This window comes from Mauremys mutica, chromosome 17 (genome assembly GCF_020497125.1).
Source record: "Mauremys mutica isolate MM-2020 ecotype Southern chromosome 17, ASM2049712v1, whole genome shotgun sequence".
In the NCBI taxonomy this organism is placed as follows: Eukaryota; Metazoa; Chordata; order Testudines; family Geoemydidae; genus Mauremys; species Mauremys mutica.
Window position 1 is genome coordinate 26,615,980 of NC_059088.1, and position 18,802 is coordinate 26,634,781.

The 18,802-nt window shown below is 51.3% G+C and overlaps 1 protein-coding gene across 1 annotated transcript; it reads right to left on the reverse strand.

Annotated features, from left to right (window-relative positions):
- Positions 1-1,753: 1,753 nt before the first annotated feature.
- On the reverse strand, positions 1,754-18,416 carry LOC123351372 (SLAM family member 6-like). Its single transcript, XM_044990662.1, has 8 exons — positions 18,252-18,416; positions 17,946-18,046; positions 11,475-11,816; positions 8,984-9,280; positions 8,004-8,111; positions 6,477-6,568; positions 4,307-4,404; positions 1,754-2,332 (listed from the first exon to the last, which is right to left on the reverse strand). The coding sequence occupies exons 1-7, from the start codon at positions 18,344-18,346 to the stop codon at positions 4,312-4,314; spliced, it is 1,128 nt and encodes a 375-aa protein (XP_044846597.1). The 5' UTR covers positions 18,347-18,416; the 3' UTR covers positions 1,754-2,332; positions 4,307-4,311.
- Positions 18,417-18,802: the final 386 nt, after the last annotated feature.

Below are 18,802 nucleotides of genomic sequence, written 5' to 3' on the forward strand. Positions count from 1 at the left end.
ACTTTATTCCACCAGGCGTTGGCTGGGAAGGGCGAGGGCCGGGCTGGCGCAGCGGCAGAACCGGACTAGGGGCAGCAAAGCCAGAAACTTGGCTTCATTTCTTTTTTCGCTCCTCCAAGATTAATTTTCTTCCCCACACGGCTGAGTGCAATCTCTCCCCCTAGGGAACGTTTCACAGCATCGTTCGCTCGCTCCGTCAAACCACGAATGCACCACGGCTCACTGGGACACACCACACAAAACAGACTCTCACGGCGGGCGGGCAAAGACAGCAGGGCCTAGCGGTTAGAGCGCCGGACTCCTGGGTTCTATTCCTGGCCCTGTCACTCCCTCACCGTGTGGCTGGAGGCTGGTCACATCCCTGCTCTGCGGGTGAAAAGGGACCCGTGTAGCTGTATGTAACCCACTGGGGAGGGGAATCAGAAATGGCCCCTGGCTATGGGGCTGCTTCAGTGCCTGGCTATAGAGATGCGATTCCTTAGCTCAAGATGTAGCTGTTCATGCTTTTAGCTGCGGGGGGTCCCTGGTTCCATCCCTGGCCTAGTGGCCATCACATAAGCACCAGGCAGGAACCCGGGTAGCATCAGGTTGGGAAGCTGCTCCAGAGAAAATCTCGAGGCTGCTCCCCCTGGGAGGAGCCGGAGCGGAGCTGGGCAGCACCGAGGGAGATGAGAGGCTGCTGCGGGTTAAGTGCCCGTGTTTCTCCCGTCTCTGGTCTAATGGTGTAAATCGACCTGCTTTGCACCAGAGGATTCAATGCGGCCGTGCCAGGGGTCTGGTTGGGTTCGGCCGTACCCTGGGCCCATACGGATTCGCCTGTGATGCCCTCTCCCAGCGCCGCGGGGGTGGCTGGCTCCCCTGCACAGCTGGTGAACTTCCTAGCGAGCTCCTATACATCCCACTCTGCTCCCCACCCCGGCTACCACTGCACCCCTCCACCCCCAGCCCTGCCTCCCCCAAAGTCCCCACGTGGCAGCCCCGCAGATCCCTAGCCAACCATCCAGCCCTAGATCGCCCACTAGGACCACTGTCCCTCCAACCCCATGCCCAACACAGCCCCTCCTCAAGGAACGACTCCCTCACCCCACCTCCGGTAACACCCCCCGGCTCCTGTTCTGCAACCCACCCGCTCGCCACACACAAAGCCAGCCCCGACGGGGGCCAATGTCCCCGCTCAGAGAGAGGGCCTGGGGCTGCTGGCATGCTGCACGCCAGCCTGAGCGGGGAGGGGAAGGTGGATCCATCTCGCCAGCAGAAAGGATCAGGCCCCTGCCTCCCTCTCTGGCCCAGGCCAGGGCTGCAGCCGTTCTGCTTTTCGAGGCAGCAGCATGAAAGCAGCAGCCAACACCCCCCAGCACCCCCAAGGGCGACAGGAACAAAAGGACAAAAATAAACATCCATCAGTCTAAGGCCAAGCCAGCCCCAGAGCAGACTCCAGCCAGCTGCTGCCGCCTGCCTTTGTCCAGCCCTTGCAAGGTCACTGCAGCAGAACCAGGCACAGCCAGCCCCAGCCCCTGCCCTCTGTTTCCCATCTCCGGGTAACTGCACCTGGGTTCCCTTGAGGGCCCCCACTTCCAGGTTTCCGACTCCCGGTTGTCACTCTCCTGGGCGGAGACCCACGTCTTGCTCCCTCCTGCCCCAGGGGTTTTAAGGCTGCAGCGCCCCCTGGATCACAGTCACGCTCTGCTTGGTCTCCAAGGACCATGACCAGTGTGTCACCTGCAGATACAAGTCACCACCCCGCTCCTGCCGGGCAAGCGCCTTTATTCTTAAGGTAAAAGCATTACAGAGCAAACAGATGAAGACAACGGAATAACCTAGACACACGCTCAAAAGCTTCCCAGAGCTCAGCCCCAGCCCCAACCTCGGGCTCTGGTAGGTTCAGGCCTTGAAAACCCACAACTGGGTTTTTCCCCCATGGTTACAACTTCGTCTGTCTTAGATCTGGAACCAGAGCAGAGATTGGGCAGATCAGCTTTTTCTTTCATGGCCTCACATCACATGTTAGCAGCAGCCAATGAGGTGCTCCACAGGGCGTAGCTTTGAAAGGCTGGGGGGGTTGCAGAACCAGAGTTGGGGGAATTTGCATGAACCTCTCCCTTGGGATTCCCCCAGGAAATCCACTTCCACTTCTTGTCCCAAAAGGCCCTGCGTGTCTGGGGCATTTTCAGCAGAGTCTTGCGAACTCCAAGGTCTTACATCTGCCACAGCTGCCCCCTCGAGAGGTGACATATGATCCCGACCCACAAAAACACACACACTTTCCACCAGGAGAGCCTCCAAGGATGCTGCAGGACTTTGCCGTCTCTGCCACACACTTTTGTTGGCGCTCCTGCGTTGAAACAAAGCAGACAGAAAATCATATTTTGCAAGGTCGCTCTGTGTGTGCGCACAGTGTGGGTGGGGGGAGAGTGTGAGCGTGTGTGTCTTTTGCTTGGGAATCTCAAAGCACTTCAGCTGAGTTTTACACAAAACCCCTCCCCTGGAGGCAGGGAAATCTCATTAACAGGAAGCACAGCTGAGGCGTGAGTCAGGGGGAATAGGGAGTCCTGGTTTCCATGCTCCTCCTGCTCTAACCATTAGATAACACTCCTCTCCCGGCCTTAACTAGGCATACAACCCAGGAGACCTGGCTCCTAGTCCTCCCCCTAGCAGACCGCATTCCTTTCCCAAGGGTGGGGACAGAACCCAGGAGTCCTGATTCCCAGCCTCCTGCTCTAATTCCAAGACAAAACTCTACCCCACTAGCTCTCGCCTCCTGCCAAGGAGCAGATTTGTGGTTCTTTGAAAGCGTGTGTGTCTCACCCATTTGGCATCGCCCCGCCCGGTGGACTTGACCCCAGATCAGTAGTTGCTTCTGCTGACTGGTACCATGGCCAAAAGTTCCACTCCCACTGGCAAGGCAACCATTGCTGAGCTGTTCCCAGGCCATCAGCCTGCTGGGCGAATTTAGCGCCCCGTGTGATTTATGGAGAGGGAAGTAAAAAAGCGATATTTGGGGCGATACAACACGCTCTGTTCTCACAGTGTTTCCAGTGCAAGAGATCCAGAGCATTCAGGGAAGCACCTGCATTTTGGGCGGTGCTATTTCCCTGTTTCTCCTGAGCGTCCCTGCCACATGACCTAAGGGTTGTCTACACAAGGGGAAATTATTCCACATTAAGGCGGGGCGTGAAATTGAAGCACTGTAGCTATTCCTATGTATCTCCCTGTATGGACACGAGAGAGTCTTACCCCAAATGAGCTTAATCCACTTCCGAAGCACTCTTACTCTGGAATTGGAACGTCCACATGGGGAACTATTCTGCAGTAGCTATTCCAGTTAATTTCTCCATATGGAGAAGTCCTAATTTCTACATTAAGGCCCTGGCAATGTTCCTGAGTCTTAAAGTGGGTTTAACTACAATTTATGCCCACTTTAAAGACTCTTTATGCAGCCATGATGGTGCAAAGGGCGGCTTAATGTCAGTGAGAAACAGACCCGTTATGCTGAGAACTGTATATTCCCCACAGGGCACTTTGATTTGGAAATGCCACCGCCGAGCCTCATGGGAGTTGTAGTGTGGGAGCCTTGTGCCCTCATTCTCCTGTGTGGATCAGCCCTCTGGTTGGACAACATCTCCCACAATGCACCCTGGTCACCTCACCTGCTGATCATCTGCAGTACATGTCCCATGGCCACGGTGCATCATGGGAAACGTAGTCTGGCTGGGGAGCCCAGCCTATACAGCAGAATGGGGGCATGAGGCAGCCAAACTATAAACCCCATGAGGCAACGTGGTAGCATTTCCCAATCAACTTTTTTTCAGTTGTGCGGATGATATATTTTTGTTTTTGGGTGTTCTGGTTTTTTGACAAAAAGTTGAAAATTTCCACAGAAAACCTACTTTCAACCTCCCCCAAATTCATTTCTGTCAAAAAAACAGGTTGTATGGAAATTTTTCAGCCAGCCCGATGTGTAGCACACCTTCCCCCTGCACCCAAAAGCTCTCCCGAGGGTCCAGACAGAGGCCAAATCCCCTGTCATTTAGCCTGGCTGCTCGCAGGTCTAAGCGCCGTTACAGACTGTACCAGGTCACCCCAACACCTTCCAGCCAGGCTGGGGCGAACAGCAGAAACGGTTCAGCTTATCACCGTCCCACAATGCATAGAGATGCCTTTAGTCTCCCAGAATGCACCATGGGATACACACACATTTCTGGAGCTCTTCACTCGGAAACCTGTTCCACTTAACTCGCTCCATTAGGAACGGTTCCCTTCTGTGGTGTAGACGCAGCCTGAGATCCACCCTAACCACAGCGCTCACCTGGCCTAGGTAACCTGCTCAGAGGGGCCAGCTGGGACCACTCGGATCTGATCATAGATGGTGGTGATCAGTGGTCTCTCGCTCGGGAAGCCAGGGTCCTAAGAGAACAAGAAAAAAAGCCCTAATTCATTGTCCTGTCTTTGTTGGTTAGTTCGCCCGAACTGGAAATGGCTCTTCATTCACTGAAGGCCCTTAGGAGCTGGGCACGTGTCCCTGAGGTCAGTAGCTGCATAGATCAATGAAGAGGGAATTCCACAATGAGTCACAGTCATTTATCCCCTTGCCAGACACACAATAAATTAGACCATTTTTGTCTTCGAGGAACAATGATCTTGTGTCTAAGGGCAATTGTGGGCAATGGGAAATACCCTCAGTCATACTGGGCTAGATCTTTACTCAGAGTTTGCTCAGTCCTCACTCACTGCAACTCCTATTGCTGTCAGTGGGAGTTTTCCCTGCGTAAAAATTCTAGGTTATGTAGAAATTCCAGTTTTGCCCACCACTGAAATGCAGCCACCTCTGGGGTGGGGGTGTAGCAGCTGTTTCACATCACACAGCAACACAGTACAGGGATCACTTGCTCAGCTCTGAAATGCAGCCACCTCTGGGGTGGGGTGGGGCAGCTGTTTAACAACCACACAGCAAAACTGCTCAGTAGTTTAGGACAGGAAGTGAAGAAGAAACCCCTATCTCTGAAACATCAGGGAGAGTTTGGGAGGCAGAAGGGAGTTACTCAAATACCAGGATACATAAATAACAGACTGGAGACAGGAGCAAGACTGACACCCTTCCTGCTGTGCGTCATGGGAGCACATTTACCAGAAGCTGCTATCTCTGGGCTTGGCTACACTTGCAAGTTGCAGCGCTGGTAGAGGCTTTCCAGCGCTGCAATTAGTAACCGTCCACACCTGCAAGGCACATCCAGCGCTGCAACTCCCTGGCTGCAGCGCTGGCTGTACACCTGGCCAGGTTGGGGTGTAGCGATTGCAGCGCTGGTGATCCAGCGCTGCTCATCAAGTGTGGACACACACCAGCGCTTTTATTGGCCTCCAGGGAATAAGGAGATATCCCAGAATGCTTTTAACTAAAATTACTCCCTTTGTTTTGTTATGCAGCCTCTCTTTGTTTTGTTGTGAACCTCCGGAGCTCCCCGTTTCTACCGGAGCTGCTTATCAGCTCCTGTTTGCTGTGATCAATCTGTGAACAATCAAATGAGATCCTCCTCCCTGTTGTGAATGAGCTCTGTGGAGCTCCTCCGTTGCTGCTGCTGCTATCTAAACAAACACAGCTCCTGTTTGCTGTGATCATCTGTACCTGGCTGTAAACAATCAAATGAGAGGCAGGCAGGGAAACAGCGGGGAGTCGTGTTGCCTGCATGCTGTTTGCAATTAAGAGTTAAGACTAAGGGGTCGGAAAAATGTTCTGATTTTTCAAGTCAGGAAGCTAAACACACAGTGTTGGCTCCAAAAATCCACTCTCTCTCTTTCCCCCCGCTCCCTGTCACACTAGACCCCACTCCACCCCCCTCTTTTGAAAAGCACGTTGCGGCCACTTGAATGCTGGGATAGCTGCCCATAATGCATCACTCCCAACAGCGCTGGAAATGCTGCAAATGTGGCCACACACCAGCGCTGGTAGCTGTGAGTGTGGCCACACACCAGCGCTGCTCCTACACAGCTGGATGACCAGCGCTGCAAACGACCAGCGCTGCAAACTGTAAGTGTAGCCAAGCCCTCTGTAGAGAAACAACAGCTGGCAACTTCGATATCATCTCGCAGCAGCTCAGGATACTGAGCTTTCAGACCAGTCACTCTCCAGCAAACAAGGCTGATTAATATCGTGCAGGGTCACAGACCCATCAGTGCAATTTCCTGTAGTTACCAAGGTTCCAGCTTATTTGAAACAAAAATTGCAAGCAAAGTAAAAAGGCCTGGAGGCCAGAGCGGAGGTGCTCAGAGTCAGAGGTGCGGCCGATTGCCCAGGTGGGCTGGCCGGGTCACCCCGAGACCAGGAGAACATGTGCTGCTGCGGGGTGCTCTGGGGCCAGTGTGATGCAAGTTCACAAGCTGTTTGCTGATCAAAGCCAGGGCTGGGCTTACCTTCCAGCAGAGGTGCCGGGTCCCAAGGGAGAACTGAGGCTGCAGGATAACTCCTCCCTAAGGGAACTCACCTGGTCGTTCCCCTCCGGAGGGCTCCTCCTCTTGATCTCAGCGTAGTGGGGCTCTGAAGGACATTCCTCCTCTGGGACCATGGGGACAGCAGCTTAGGGGAGAATGTGGGACAGATCATTATCCTACACTGAGAGGCTGTGGGGGACCCTGCCAGGTCTGGGGATTCAGTGACCACGTCCCAGCACTAATAATCCCCACTGAGGACCAGAGAATAATTATCCTCTTTTATAGATGGGGAAACTGAGGCCCAGAGAAGGGCAGTGACTTGCACAAGGTCACCCAGCAGGTCAGGGACTAGAACCGCAGGTCTCCTGAATCCCAGTCCAGTGCGCTATGCCCTAGGCCACGCAGCCTCCCAGATTCTGCTCTCACTTACCCTGGCCTGACTCTGGAGTCAGTCCAGCCACTCTGATGAATTGCTCCTTTCAAGGCCATCAGTGCAATTACTGCAGATTTGCCCCAGCGTAGCCGAGATCAGAGCTTGCGTCTTTGTGTCCAGCACCCCCCCGGGATCCTGCCCAGTCTTGGGTGTGCCAGACCCAGGCCAGCTGCGTGGGGGAGTTTTCCCCTCTGTGCAATGAGGATACTGATACCGGCCCGTCTCACAGGGGCTGCTGCAGCAATGTACACAACGGAGGCTGTGTGGCACCTGCTAACTTGGCCGTCACTCCAGGGACTGACCCGAGGACCTCCAGAGCTAAAAGCCAGAGCGGCTACAGGTTCATCAGAGCGGCCCTTCTGGGTCAGACCAATGGCCCAGCCAGCCCAGCCTCCTGCCTCGGACAGTGGCCGGTGCCAGATGCTCGAGAGGGAATGAACAGAACAGGAGAACTGCTGAGTGATCCAGCCCCTGTCGTCCCGTCCCCGCTTCTGGCATCAGCTTGAGCTAAAGTTCTCCAGGAGGAGCCGTAACAGAGTCTGTAGATGCACAGAGAGGGCCCGGCCCCACACTCCCCCCTGTGGGTTACACATGCAAAACACTCCAGTGAAACGCATGACACAAAGTGTTATTAGTTTAAACAAATCTTTAACGGAAACGTTAACACAATGCCAGCCGTGACGGCCAGCTGTAACCCTTTAGCAGCCGCACTGGCTATGGTACGACTCCTCTCACCAGGCAGCATTACACCCAGCAATAAGCATTCGTATGTTGACCCCGCCCCCCATCATGGATTGTCCAGCAGTTTTGAACCTACGGCTTTCACCTCCAAAACACAATCACCTCCCACTTGAGCTAAAGGAGTCACTCCACTAGCTAGTAACAGTAGAAGGTTTTTATCAACCATCCATTAGAGAAGGAGGCAACACACACTTTATATATATGTTCCATGTGCCGGACAGGACCTTTACTGTGTAACATCAAAGAGAAGAGAACAAAGAGTGTAGCCATAAAACACAGGGAAGTGTGGGAGGGGAAAGTAGCTGGCAGAATTACTCATGAATTAGTTAATAATCAGCAATTATTTATTTGTGACCCATCAGCTGACTGGGGCCATTAGTGTTTCTGTAAGAAGGACGTTACCTACCTCGGCCGACTGGCTTTTTCCTCCTTGTCTTCCATAGATACATCCCGACACAGGCTGCTGTGACGACGATCAGCCCAGTGCAAAGAGGCCCCATCCACATGGGTGTGTCTGTGACGACAGATCAGAAAAACATGACGCCCTGCCCAGCTCGACGCCGACCGGGAAAATGCAGGACAAGGCAGCGTTCCCAGAACACGGCTCCGGAGCCGGGCTGGCTGCGCATGGGAAGAAGGATCGACGGCTCTTTGTCTAGCACTTGATCCCACGCCTGTGGTACCCTTTCTATGGGCTCCAGTGGACTTTGAATCCAGATTCCAAACCATATGGCCGGGTGCTTTGTAAATAAGACACCAAGATCCTTGCCCGCTGGCGATCTGAATAACGCTCGAGCCGTACATTTTAAGGCCAGAATGGACCAATAGGATCACATAGGGTGACTTCCCGACCCGTGACCTAAACCTCAGACTTCTTAGCGTACGTCTACACCGCAATTCAAAACCCACGGCAGGCCCGTGCAGCTGACTCAGCCCGCAGGGCTCGGACTATGGGACTGTTTAACTGCAGCACAGACATCCAGGCTTGGGCTCCAGGACCCTGTGAGATGGGAGAGCCCCACAGCCCAAGACAGAATGTCTCCACGGCAATCAAACAGCCCCTGGGAGTCTGAGTCAGCTGGCCCGGGCCAGCTGCGGTTTCTAGCTGCAGTGTAGACACCCCCTGAGTGCCTTGGCGGAGGTTCCTGCAAGAGGAGGATTGGCTGCGTGCATTGTGTGACCTCCTCTGTTGGAGGAAACAGGGTTCGTGTGCAGTCTTTAAACAAAGAAATGATGCTGGAAAATACCCAGGCTCTGCCTCGTTGATTCCTCCTGCACCAAGCTCAGCTGTCCTGCCAGACCCCGAATTCTGCTGCAGCTCGGCAGAGGGGCGACACTATAGTGAGTAATAAAAGACGAGGTTGGGACAGGCTGTAAATCCCTCACCTCTGCTTTGGCAGATGCTCTGCAGGTTAAATGAGACGCTCTTCTGGTCCATGGGGTTGCTGACCGTGCAGGTGAAGGTAGAGTCCGGGGGGTTGGGCTGCAGAGACAGGCGGAGGGTCCTGCCATCCGGAGTGAGCTGGTACCGCTCCAAATCGCCCAGGTCTCGGGGTGGGTTCCCGCTACTCCAGGAGACGTTAACCTCTTCCCTGCCAGACACCTGACACTGCAGAGTGACATTGCACCCAGCTGCCGTGCTGGAGAGCGAGTGACTCTCTATCTCCGGCACTGGCACTGGCTCTGTGTTTAAATCACAAAGAAAACCCTTATCCCGGAACCCCAGCAACGCCGGGCTGGAGGGGCCCTCGGGAGGTCGTCTAGTCCCGCCCCCGGCGCTGAGGCAGGGCCAAGTCAGCCTAGACCAGGCCAGATTGAGCCCATTATTCACCTCCTACCTCCAGTGAACACGGAGAACAACTGATCCCGGCCTCTTTATCGCAGCCCTTCAGATTCCCCCACACCCCCGTCTCCCTTTGCCCAGGCTAGACACGCCAGTGTTCTCAACCTGCCCTCACACGTCCGGCTTCCTGAACCTTTTCTCATTTCTGTTGCTCTCCTCTGGACTCTCTCCAACTGGTCTTTGTCTTTCCTAAAGCGCGGAGCCCAGAACAGGACACGGGATCCAGCTGAGGCCTCGCCAGCGCTCGGGAGGGCGGGACCGTGACCTCCCGGGTCTGACCTACGAGGCTCCTGTTCCTACACCCCCGAGGGATATCAGCCCTTGTCACAACTGCACCACACTGCTGGCCCATATTCAGTTTGTGGATCCACCCTAACCCCAGCTCAGCAGTTCTGCCACCCAGCTGGTCAGTCCCCATTCTGCAGCTGCTTTTCCTGCCTACGTGAAGGCAGGCCCTGCAGGTGACAATGAGCTCCCAGTGGCCCGGGGAAGGCAGAGTCTGACCAGCCCCTGAGCGATGGAGTCCCCGGGGGATCACTTGGCCAAGGGGTCAGTGGAGAAGGGAGGGGAGCTGACTCATCCCATAAGCCACATACGTTTGTAACTGGCCTAATTGTCCTTGTGGGGTGTTGGCAGCCCAGCCCGGGGCCCCGGGAGCGCTGGGCGTTTGGCCAGGACAGAGGGGAAGGGTGATTGCGGCTAACGCAGCCAATCGGGGTCAGATTCATAACCCAGATCTACCCCCAGCCGCTCGCCCAGCTGCCAAGGCCAGGCAGAGCTCTGCTCACAGAATACTGCCCCGCACCCAGGGCAGCGGCTCAGGTGACCTGGGCGTAAGCTCAGGGTGGGCGGATGAATAGGGAGGATCATAGAGTAACGATAGCTACAGAGACAGAGCGATGGATAGTCAAGCCCCTGCACATGGTCCCTTCTGACCTTGGAGTCCATGAGTCTATCATGATCATCTAGTGCAGGGGTTCTCCATCCTTTGTACTGGTGACCCCTTTCACACAGCAAGCCTCTGAGTGCAACCCCCCCCCACATTAAAAACACTTTTTTATATATTTAACACCATTATAAATGCTGGATGCAAAGCAGAGTTTGGGGTGGAGGCTGACAGCTCACAACCCCCCATGTAATAACCTTGTGACCCCTGAGGGGTCCCGCCCCCCAGTTTGAGAACCCCTAATAGTGCGACCTCCTGCCCATCACAGGTCACAGAACCTCACCCACCCACTCCTGTAATAGACCCCTCATCTCTGGCTGAGTTAATGATGGATAAAGAGACAGAAGATACCTGGGTAAATAGACTTTTCTTTTCCCCTTTTCCTCACTGCACTAAGGTTTTATTGCCCATCAAGAGCCATAATTTGTCTCATTTCACAGATGGCAGCTGTTCTGTTTTTCTAAATGTGGGTTTTATGGAACCTGATAAGCTTATTTGCATTAGAAACACAGGAAGATTACGGAGAAGTTCAATGGAGATGGGGCGAAACCTGATCCTGGAGTCTGAACCTCTGAGTTTCAGAGACTCAGTGTGAATCGCTGGATTCATCCTCGTCTCTCAGATTTTGGTTCTAGGTTGGACCCTATAAGGAAAAAGGGCCAATTTCCCAATCCTGATTCAGACACAATCAAAATCCACCAGGAACAGCCAGTCCCGTGAGATTGTGGCCCAAGATGGCAGAAATCTCTCTGAACGTCTTATCTCACTAGAATTCATCCATGCTGGACTGAAATGTGAGAAGGGCCCATCCTGATGTGACCTTGCACCTGTGGCACCTCTTGTGGTGCAGAGGAGACAGGACTGGGTTGTGAGGGGCACGAAGGGGATATTTTAGTGAGGCTGCTGCTCATGGACAGATCCTGTGGTCCTCCGACCCTATTTTGAAGACGTAAGTGGTGCAGAGACCTTGTGCTGGTCCCTCCGCACGGGGTGAATTTCACCTACGTGCCCAAAGTCAGAGTTTCAGCCACACCCTTGTATTTCTGGAAACTGGGTTACAGATAAGAAATCGATTTGTTGTCACTTACTATAGACGGTCAGGAGAAAGGCCTGTTCCTCCACAGTAGCTGGTTGTATCGTAATCCGGGCCTCATAAACACTGCCATCACCCAGCTCCAGAGCCTTGATCCTCAGCGAGGTCTCGTTGTACTTTTCTACCCTCTGCTTAAATCTGTCGCTGGGATCGGGTCGCTCAAACTTCCCCACACTGAACTCAGCCAGCTGGAGCATCACACCTGACCCATTATTAAAGCTCCATTCGATTTTTTTCACCTCTTTCCCAGCGGATAGATCCACAGACAGCAAGACTGATCCTCCCAGAATCCCATTCACCTGGCGGCCGGGAGTCAGTGCTTGGCTAATTACGATGCCTAAAAAAATGCAAAAACAACCAAAACCAATCAATCCGCCACCAGAAAAGACTGTGGTATTTTATCAGGATGCTGCTGAATATGAACCACTAAAGCTGTCACTTTCTTTTATAACGCTTTGGAACAAAACACAGGGCTGACAGGCACGTGGAGGACAAGAACGAAGGAGTTAACAGGATATTCTATCCCTTCACCAGGTATTTCTTACAGACAGACAGGCTGCGGGTGATGACAACATTTCATTCACACCCACCCACATAATTTCACATTCGTCCTTAAATATAACTTAGGCCCTTCCCAGGTTTTTAAATTGTATTTGAGAACAGGAATAGTTTGTTCTCTGCAACAGAACCTGTATTTCTTATACGCCAACACAGGTTTTACCTATTGCAGCCACCCCACGAATGGCAGGTAACCAATAAAATAGCCACGTTTGTCACTTGTAGTCTGTAGCGTCATTTTTATCTCCCTTATAATTTGATATCTAAGATAATTCTGCTGGTGTTAAACACACCTCATCTCACCCCAGTGAGAAAGGCCAGGGTCGTATTAACTTGCTACACACATTTGTTCTTTGTGTTGGCCTTCCATCGTCACCCTAATTAACTACGGCAATTCCAATGGGCAGGAGGCTCCTTCTTCACTGACTTCCTCCCCTAAACTAGTGCTGTGTTGCTGTGCGCTGTTGAACAGCTGCCCTGCTCCACCTCAGAAGCGGTCGCGTTAAAGTGGGTTATTCATTATTATTATTTCCATTTCAGGAGCACCTAGCAGCCCCAGTTGAGATCAGAGCCCTATTGTGCTAGTAGTGACAGACAGTCCCTGCCCCAAAGAATTTGGAAACTAGGGAGGGTGGGGAGAGGGGCAGATTTTCAGAAGAGCTCTGCATGTTGGGAGCAGAGCTCTTGTGAAAAATCCAGTCCTGTAGGTCTTGAGTCTAGAGCCTTCCCCACACGCCTCTCCTTCCTCCCAGGAAGGACCAACTTCTACCTATAGACCCAAATCACCTCACCCTTACGCAGGCACAGCTGCCATTAACTTGACTCTTAAGGGGAGTTTTGCCTGAGTAAGAACTGCAGGATTTGGCCTGTATTTTATAAAGCGCACTGGGATGAAACCGGCCGCACGAAAAGTCAGGTCTTCGTGAATTTCAGTCTCATCTGAGCCCCGTTCTTTGTCTGCCCTGCTGCCCGTCGAGGGAGAAGCGACAGATGCGATTGCGTATTGAAAGGAAGATCAAGTGACCACATCACAGCGTTTATTCTGCATTAACTCTTCCAGTGGCCAAAATTATAAGCTGCTTGTTTCCTGTATTGCAGAGACATTTCCGTGCTCAGAGTCAGGAGAGGGGGGGTGGTGGGGGCTGGGTTGTGCTTTTCTCCCCCTTACTGGGCACTGGTAATTTCTTCTCAGCCTCAGCTCAGTTATTTGAATCTCCCTCCCCCCGTGGAAACTGCTCCTGATCTCCGACCGAGGCCGATTTGGTTTGCAAAGCACAAGCTGAAATGGCTAGCCAAACGCACGACCAAACAAACCGCACAGCATGTAATAGCAGCACATGCGACACGCGTGTCCTCACGTGAGATGCATAGATTTACTGCTTGGGAGTCCGAAATAGTCGTTTCGCTGTGTGGAAAAGGGCCAGGGCGTGATTCTCACAGAGGGCAGGGGGTTCACTGCAGAATATCTATCTACCTGTACAGATATAGCTCTAGATAGCGGGATGTGTTCTCACCTCGGCTTCCCATAGCCACGCAGGCAGAGCCACTCAGCGATCACCCCGGTTAGCAGCACGTGCTGCGCCTCAGGCTGCCCTGCTGCTTTAACCCCAGATAAAAGCAGAGTTGCCATGTGAGTGTTCTGCTCGCTCAGCTGAGTTCACTACACACCTTCGGGGCTGGATTTAGGGGCAGATGACCCAGGTGACCCCCTGGGGTGCTGGGCTTGGAGGGCTGGTTTTGTTGTTAGCGACAAAAGGGGAAAATAGATTGTTTGAAGCAAAATGTTCCAGGTGTTCTGTAGGTGGATTCATTTGTCATGTTCGGACACGTCAGTTAGTCTTAAAATGAAGAAGTTTCTCTAAGCTTAGAGGAAATGAATTTCTTTTTATAGGCTTATACACGGCATGAATAAATATAGATTTATATAGCCTGCAAATTTATCACCCTATACGACAGGGATAAATCGTGCGTGCACATTGTGCAAAGTCATGGAATGGGCTGCAAATGCCGTACAAACAAGGCATTCAAAAGTTTAACACATAGAGGAGGGGTGCCAAAGACGCTCCTTGCCTGGGGCGCCGTTCGGTCTAGGGCCGGCCCTGCGCGGTGAAGACACACGTGGACCCTGCTCTAGATGTGGAAAGGGGCCCTCAAATTGGAACAAATCTAATTGACACTAATTTGAATGTCTCTTGACACTGCCGGAGCGCAATAAAGGGCCTAGGGTGCGTCTACACTGGAGCTGTAGGTGTCCAGTACCAGTTCAGAGCCCCGGCACCACTGGGCCTGGCAGTTCAGAGCCCCGGCACCGCTGGGTCTGGCAGTTCAGAGCCCCGGCACCACTGGGTTTGCTGCATCAGTTATGAAAGTACAAAAATTGCTTGAGCCCGGCACCTCTTCCATTACAAATTAAGCCCTGGTTTTAAGGGTTTGAAGAGTTAGTGGCGATAGATTAGCAGAGTCCCGTCCGCGCCATGGGCATGGCTGCGTTACACTCATGCCGCGTTACTATCTGCCTTTTATTTAGAAATGGGACCGATCCAGAACCATTGACCCGAACTCCCTCCAATTCTCAGACGTTCCGATCCACAACCAGATTTCACAGCTGGGGCCTCCCTCAGTACAAACTGGATCAGAACCAGATCAGAGCCTCTTCCCATTGTGAGCAAGTGAATATCAGCTCTTGGCTTGGGCCAGATGTAGCTCTGATCCTTAACAACAAGTCATTAATTAACGGTTAATTAGTAGGGGGTTTCCAGGGAGTCATTACATTCATTAAGCGAGAACATTTCTACAGCTGATCAACAGGCCCTGGAGGGAACACACGCGCTGACCCGAACAGCTGCTGTTACCCAAGGATTTGGAGAGCTGCCGTCCCGCAAGACAGGATGGAATTTCACGGGCCCACCGATCAGTCTGTATTTTTGCAGCCAAAATTATAGACAGGCCCAACCGAACCCCAGATCCAAGGATCCTGAACTCTGGGGCATTCACATTCCAGGTCCCGCTATGTCTAACTGGGTCCCTCTCGATACAAAATGAGAGGCCCCGGCACACTGCTAACAAGAGTAACCAACGATCTTACAGAAGCTCTAAAACCTGGCTGGAGGCCGTGGTGATGGGCAGCATATTTAAGAGGAAGAATCGTGTGTGCCAACCAAGCCTTTGGCTGGATGCATGATCCTTTTCCTGTAGACACGCCTCCCTCGCCCTCGGGTGACACACTGAACTTTAAGTCTGCAAGGAACAGGGCTAGAGAGGGAGGCCACGTCTACACGGGATACTGGTCGGTGCACAATACCGGCAAAGCGCTCCTAGTGCGGACACGGCTGATAGCAGCAAAGCTGCGCTTTTCCCGGTATTGCTTATTATATTCCACCATTCCTGAACCAAACTAGCTATATTGGTAAAACCGCGTCTGCACCAGCGGCTTTTGTAGGTCAGGAATCGCTCTCCTCCCACCCCGGCATCAATGCATCACTGCAAAGGCAGGCAAAGCCGCTATTTGCACTGGTAGCATTTAACCCTGCTTGGAACTGGGGTAAATGGCATTGGTGTAAATGGCACAGAGCGGTTCACCCAGCCTACGGGCAGGGTTTGTCCGTTTGCAGTCACCCCAGTGATCCGGGCAGAGCAGTCGGCTGGCTGGAGTCAGTGCAAATCCCCCAGTGTGAACCAAAATGTACTTTCTTTTAATGACAGAGCAGTTCTCCAGCAGTCCTATCACCTGCTAGACAAAGCTCACTCGTGCTGGTCACAAGTAGCAATATGATAACATAACAATTGAAATAATTATGTAAATTAGACTGGCGCCAGCTAAACAAGGGGTGTCCGACGCCAGATCTCAGCCAGGGGAGTCCAGCAAATGAAGATCTATTTCTCTCTCTCTTTCTCCTTTCGTACTACACAGTTTGAAATACATGTTCTCTGTGTGTATATATCTTCCTCCTGTATTTTCCACTGCATACATCTGATGCAGTGGGTTTTAGCCCACGAAAGCTTATGCTCAAATAAATGTGTTAGTCTCTAAGGTGCCACAAGTACTCCTGTTCTTTTCGCTGATACAGACTAACACGGCTCCCGCTCTGAACGTTTCAGAGGAGTAGTTGTGTTAGTCTGTATCAGTAAAAACAATGAGGAGTCCTTGTGGCACCTTAGAGACTAACACATTTATTAGAACATAAGTTTTCATGGGCTAAAACCCACTTCATCAGATGCATGGAGTGAGCAGGGGGTTTTTTTTGTTTATTTTACTCCCTGCTCTGTTATTAGGGTGTCCTCATTTAAGAGCCGCTTTTCCAATTTGCTTTCAATGTAGAAGAAAAATCTGACCTTAACCCTAAAGTTAACTCACCCGGTGTGAGACCGAGAGACTTTTTCTACATTTCAGGGGGTGTGAAATGATATGGTCACCGTTTTCTGAATATAGTTTTTGACCATTTTTTATTCTTGCTATAATTTCCTCCTGGGAATTGGGTGGATGGAAGAGATAGAAAAGACAAAGAAAGAGTCTAGAATGGAAACTCAGCTGTAAGCTTAACTACGGAGTCCCTATCACTCCATAATCTGGCAGAGCAGATAAACTTTTCCATCTTTAGCCTCCTCTTCCCAGGTAGCAGGAACCCCCGTCCCATTTAGCGACGTGCCAAGGGCAGAAGGACCAGACCCTGTAAGCTTAGAACCTGCAATCTAGACATTTGCCAATCTCAGGGGTAAAATATCTTCTATCAAATGAAGGAAACACCAGTTAACATTTCTTTCCTTCTCAAACGTTTCTATGACCAAATTACAAGACCAGCAAGTAACACTCATCCAGAATATATTCAGAAAATGTGAGAGTCTCATTTTAAAGCCCTTATGAGTTATTCGCTAGGTTTCCCTTCCAATCGGTTCCACACACATCTGGATGTCCCAGGGCTCGGTTTAATTGTCCTAGGAGCAGTTTTAAGACAAAAGATGTCAAAATCTAGGTGTAGGAATAGCACGAGAGGTGCTTAGACAGAGGCAGACAGGCATTCTCTAGCAGCCTATACATTTCTAACTCCCAAATCCACTAAACTTTTCGTTTCTCTAGCACTTTCCAAACGTCCCCATTTTCTGACATTCTACGGAAAGGTATTTTTTTTAAAGAGCAGCAGTGGAGCAGAATAAAGAATAAATAAAACACTGATATGAAACCTCTGGCTTGTTTTTGGGTCTCTATAGCTTGTATTGTAAATCTCTCTAGATTCACTGTACATACAACAGCATCCAAAACCATCAAGTACCCAGAGCTTTTGAGCACATAAATACAAACAAATCACCGAATTGAATAAATCCACAGAAAAATCCAAATGGGTCACAGGCATAAAAAGCAGCACAGATCAACCCTCATTCATCCTCGCAGCCAGTCAAAACATGAACAGTGCACAGAAATCAAGGTTTTCCAAGGTCTTTGGTTACTTTTGTTTGACAATTGTCAGAAGATTTTTTGATTGATAAGATTCCAACTTCCCTCTCCAATGTTTCATGCCACTTGCGCTGCCTGTTTTCTAAATCCCTAGAACTAAAATCCATTTGGGGATAAAAGAGTTACAAACTAGTGAGCATTTTAAATAGGTTCAGTGACTCACCAGATATTATTTATCAAATAATTATTCCGATAATATTCAGCTAGTGGTCACTGACCATTCACTGCTCCCCTGTTGATTCTAAACTATTGCACATATATAGACAGTAGCTGCTCTGCGTGCAGGAACATAGGATAATTTGCTAAAGAATCTAGTTACTCCCTGCAACCAACCATATGGTTAATGAGACACCTTGAATCTCCAGCACTTTACTACTGAAGAAAAACTCCTGCTTCCCTGCCCACATGTGGGTCTTTCCCCTGTGCTGGTAGATTTTAAGCCAGTAATTAGTCACTTACCTGCCAAGAAACTGAGCAGCGCCAGGAGCAGTAAGGGGACAGAGGGGCGTCTCACCTCCATGTCTTCATCTTTGCCTGTAGCTGAAACTATGCAATCTGAGCTGCGAATACAGGGGGAAGTGAAGCACATAGGACACACCCTGCCATTCATCTTCTCACCCATTAGACAAACACTGGGGGTGGTCTGGGAATATGCATAAATACATAAAATGGCTAGCGAGTAGTTAACCAAGCGTGCGGCTCAGACTGTCAGCCACCAAGCAGTTCAGAACTGGACCTCATCACTAATGAGCCACATTATCCTACCCTGTCTTTGTAAAGTGATCACCGGTTTCACGCAGACGTGACAGAACTGAGCACTGGGTTATTTCAGCATCAACACCTGGACATTTCCACTCCATGTAAACGTCGCCTTAGCTGAGTCTATTTTCATCGTGTCTCTCGGGCCAGGTGAATCAAAGAGGCAGCCTGACTCCTCACGCTGGTAAAACAAAATGGCCCGAAGGTAGGTAGCTTTGCCTGCCTTTGCCTTCCGCAGAGACGCTGGCAGCCACGTTGAGTGGCAGTAGATTTCTGCTGCTACCAAAAATATTGTACAGCCCTGACCCCTATCAGCCCAGCGTTAGAGAGCCTCCCACACGGAGAATAATTATCCCCATCAGACAGGGAGCCCGTTGTCTCCTTTCTCCATGCAACACCACTGGCATTAGTGAGGTTTGAACTTGAGATCTTGAAGGGCAGACCTCTATTTCTTGAGCTAAAGGCCTGGGGATACTGATGGTGACCTTGGGAGAGTGCTTTGAGATCCACTGATGAGAAGTGCTAGATAAGAGCTACCGTATTTATCGGCGTATAAC

Bases quoted from the DNA above. Each gene is read 5' to 3' on its own strand.
- LOC123351372 (XM_044990662.1), bottom strand. From the start codon at position 18,346: ATGGAGTGGAAATGTCCAGGTGTTGATGCTGAAATAACCCAGTGCTCA. The intron at 18,047-18,251 runs GTAGGATAATGT...CTGTATTCGCAG, and splicing joins GATCACTTTACAAAGACAGG to CTCAGATTGCATAGTTTCAG. The intron at 8,112-8,983 runs GTGAGGGATTTA...CTGTCGTCACAG, and splicing joins GAGCATCTGCCAAAGCAGAG to ACACACCCATGTGGATGGGG.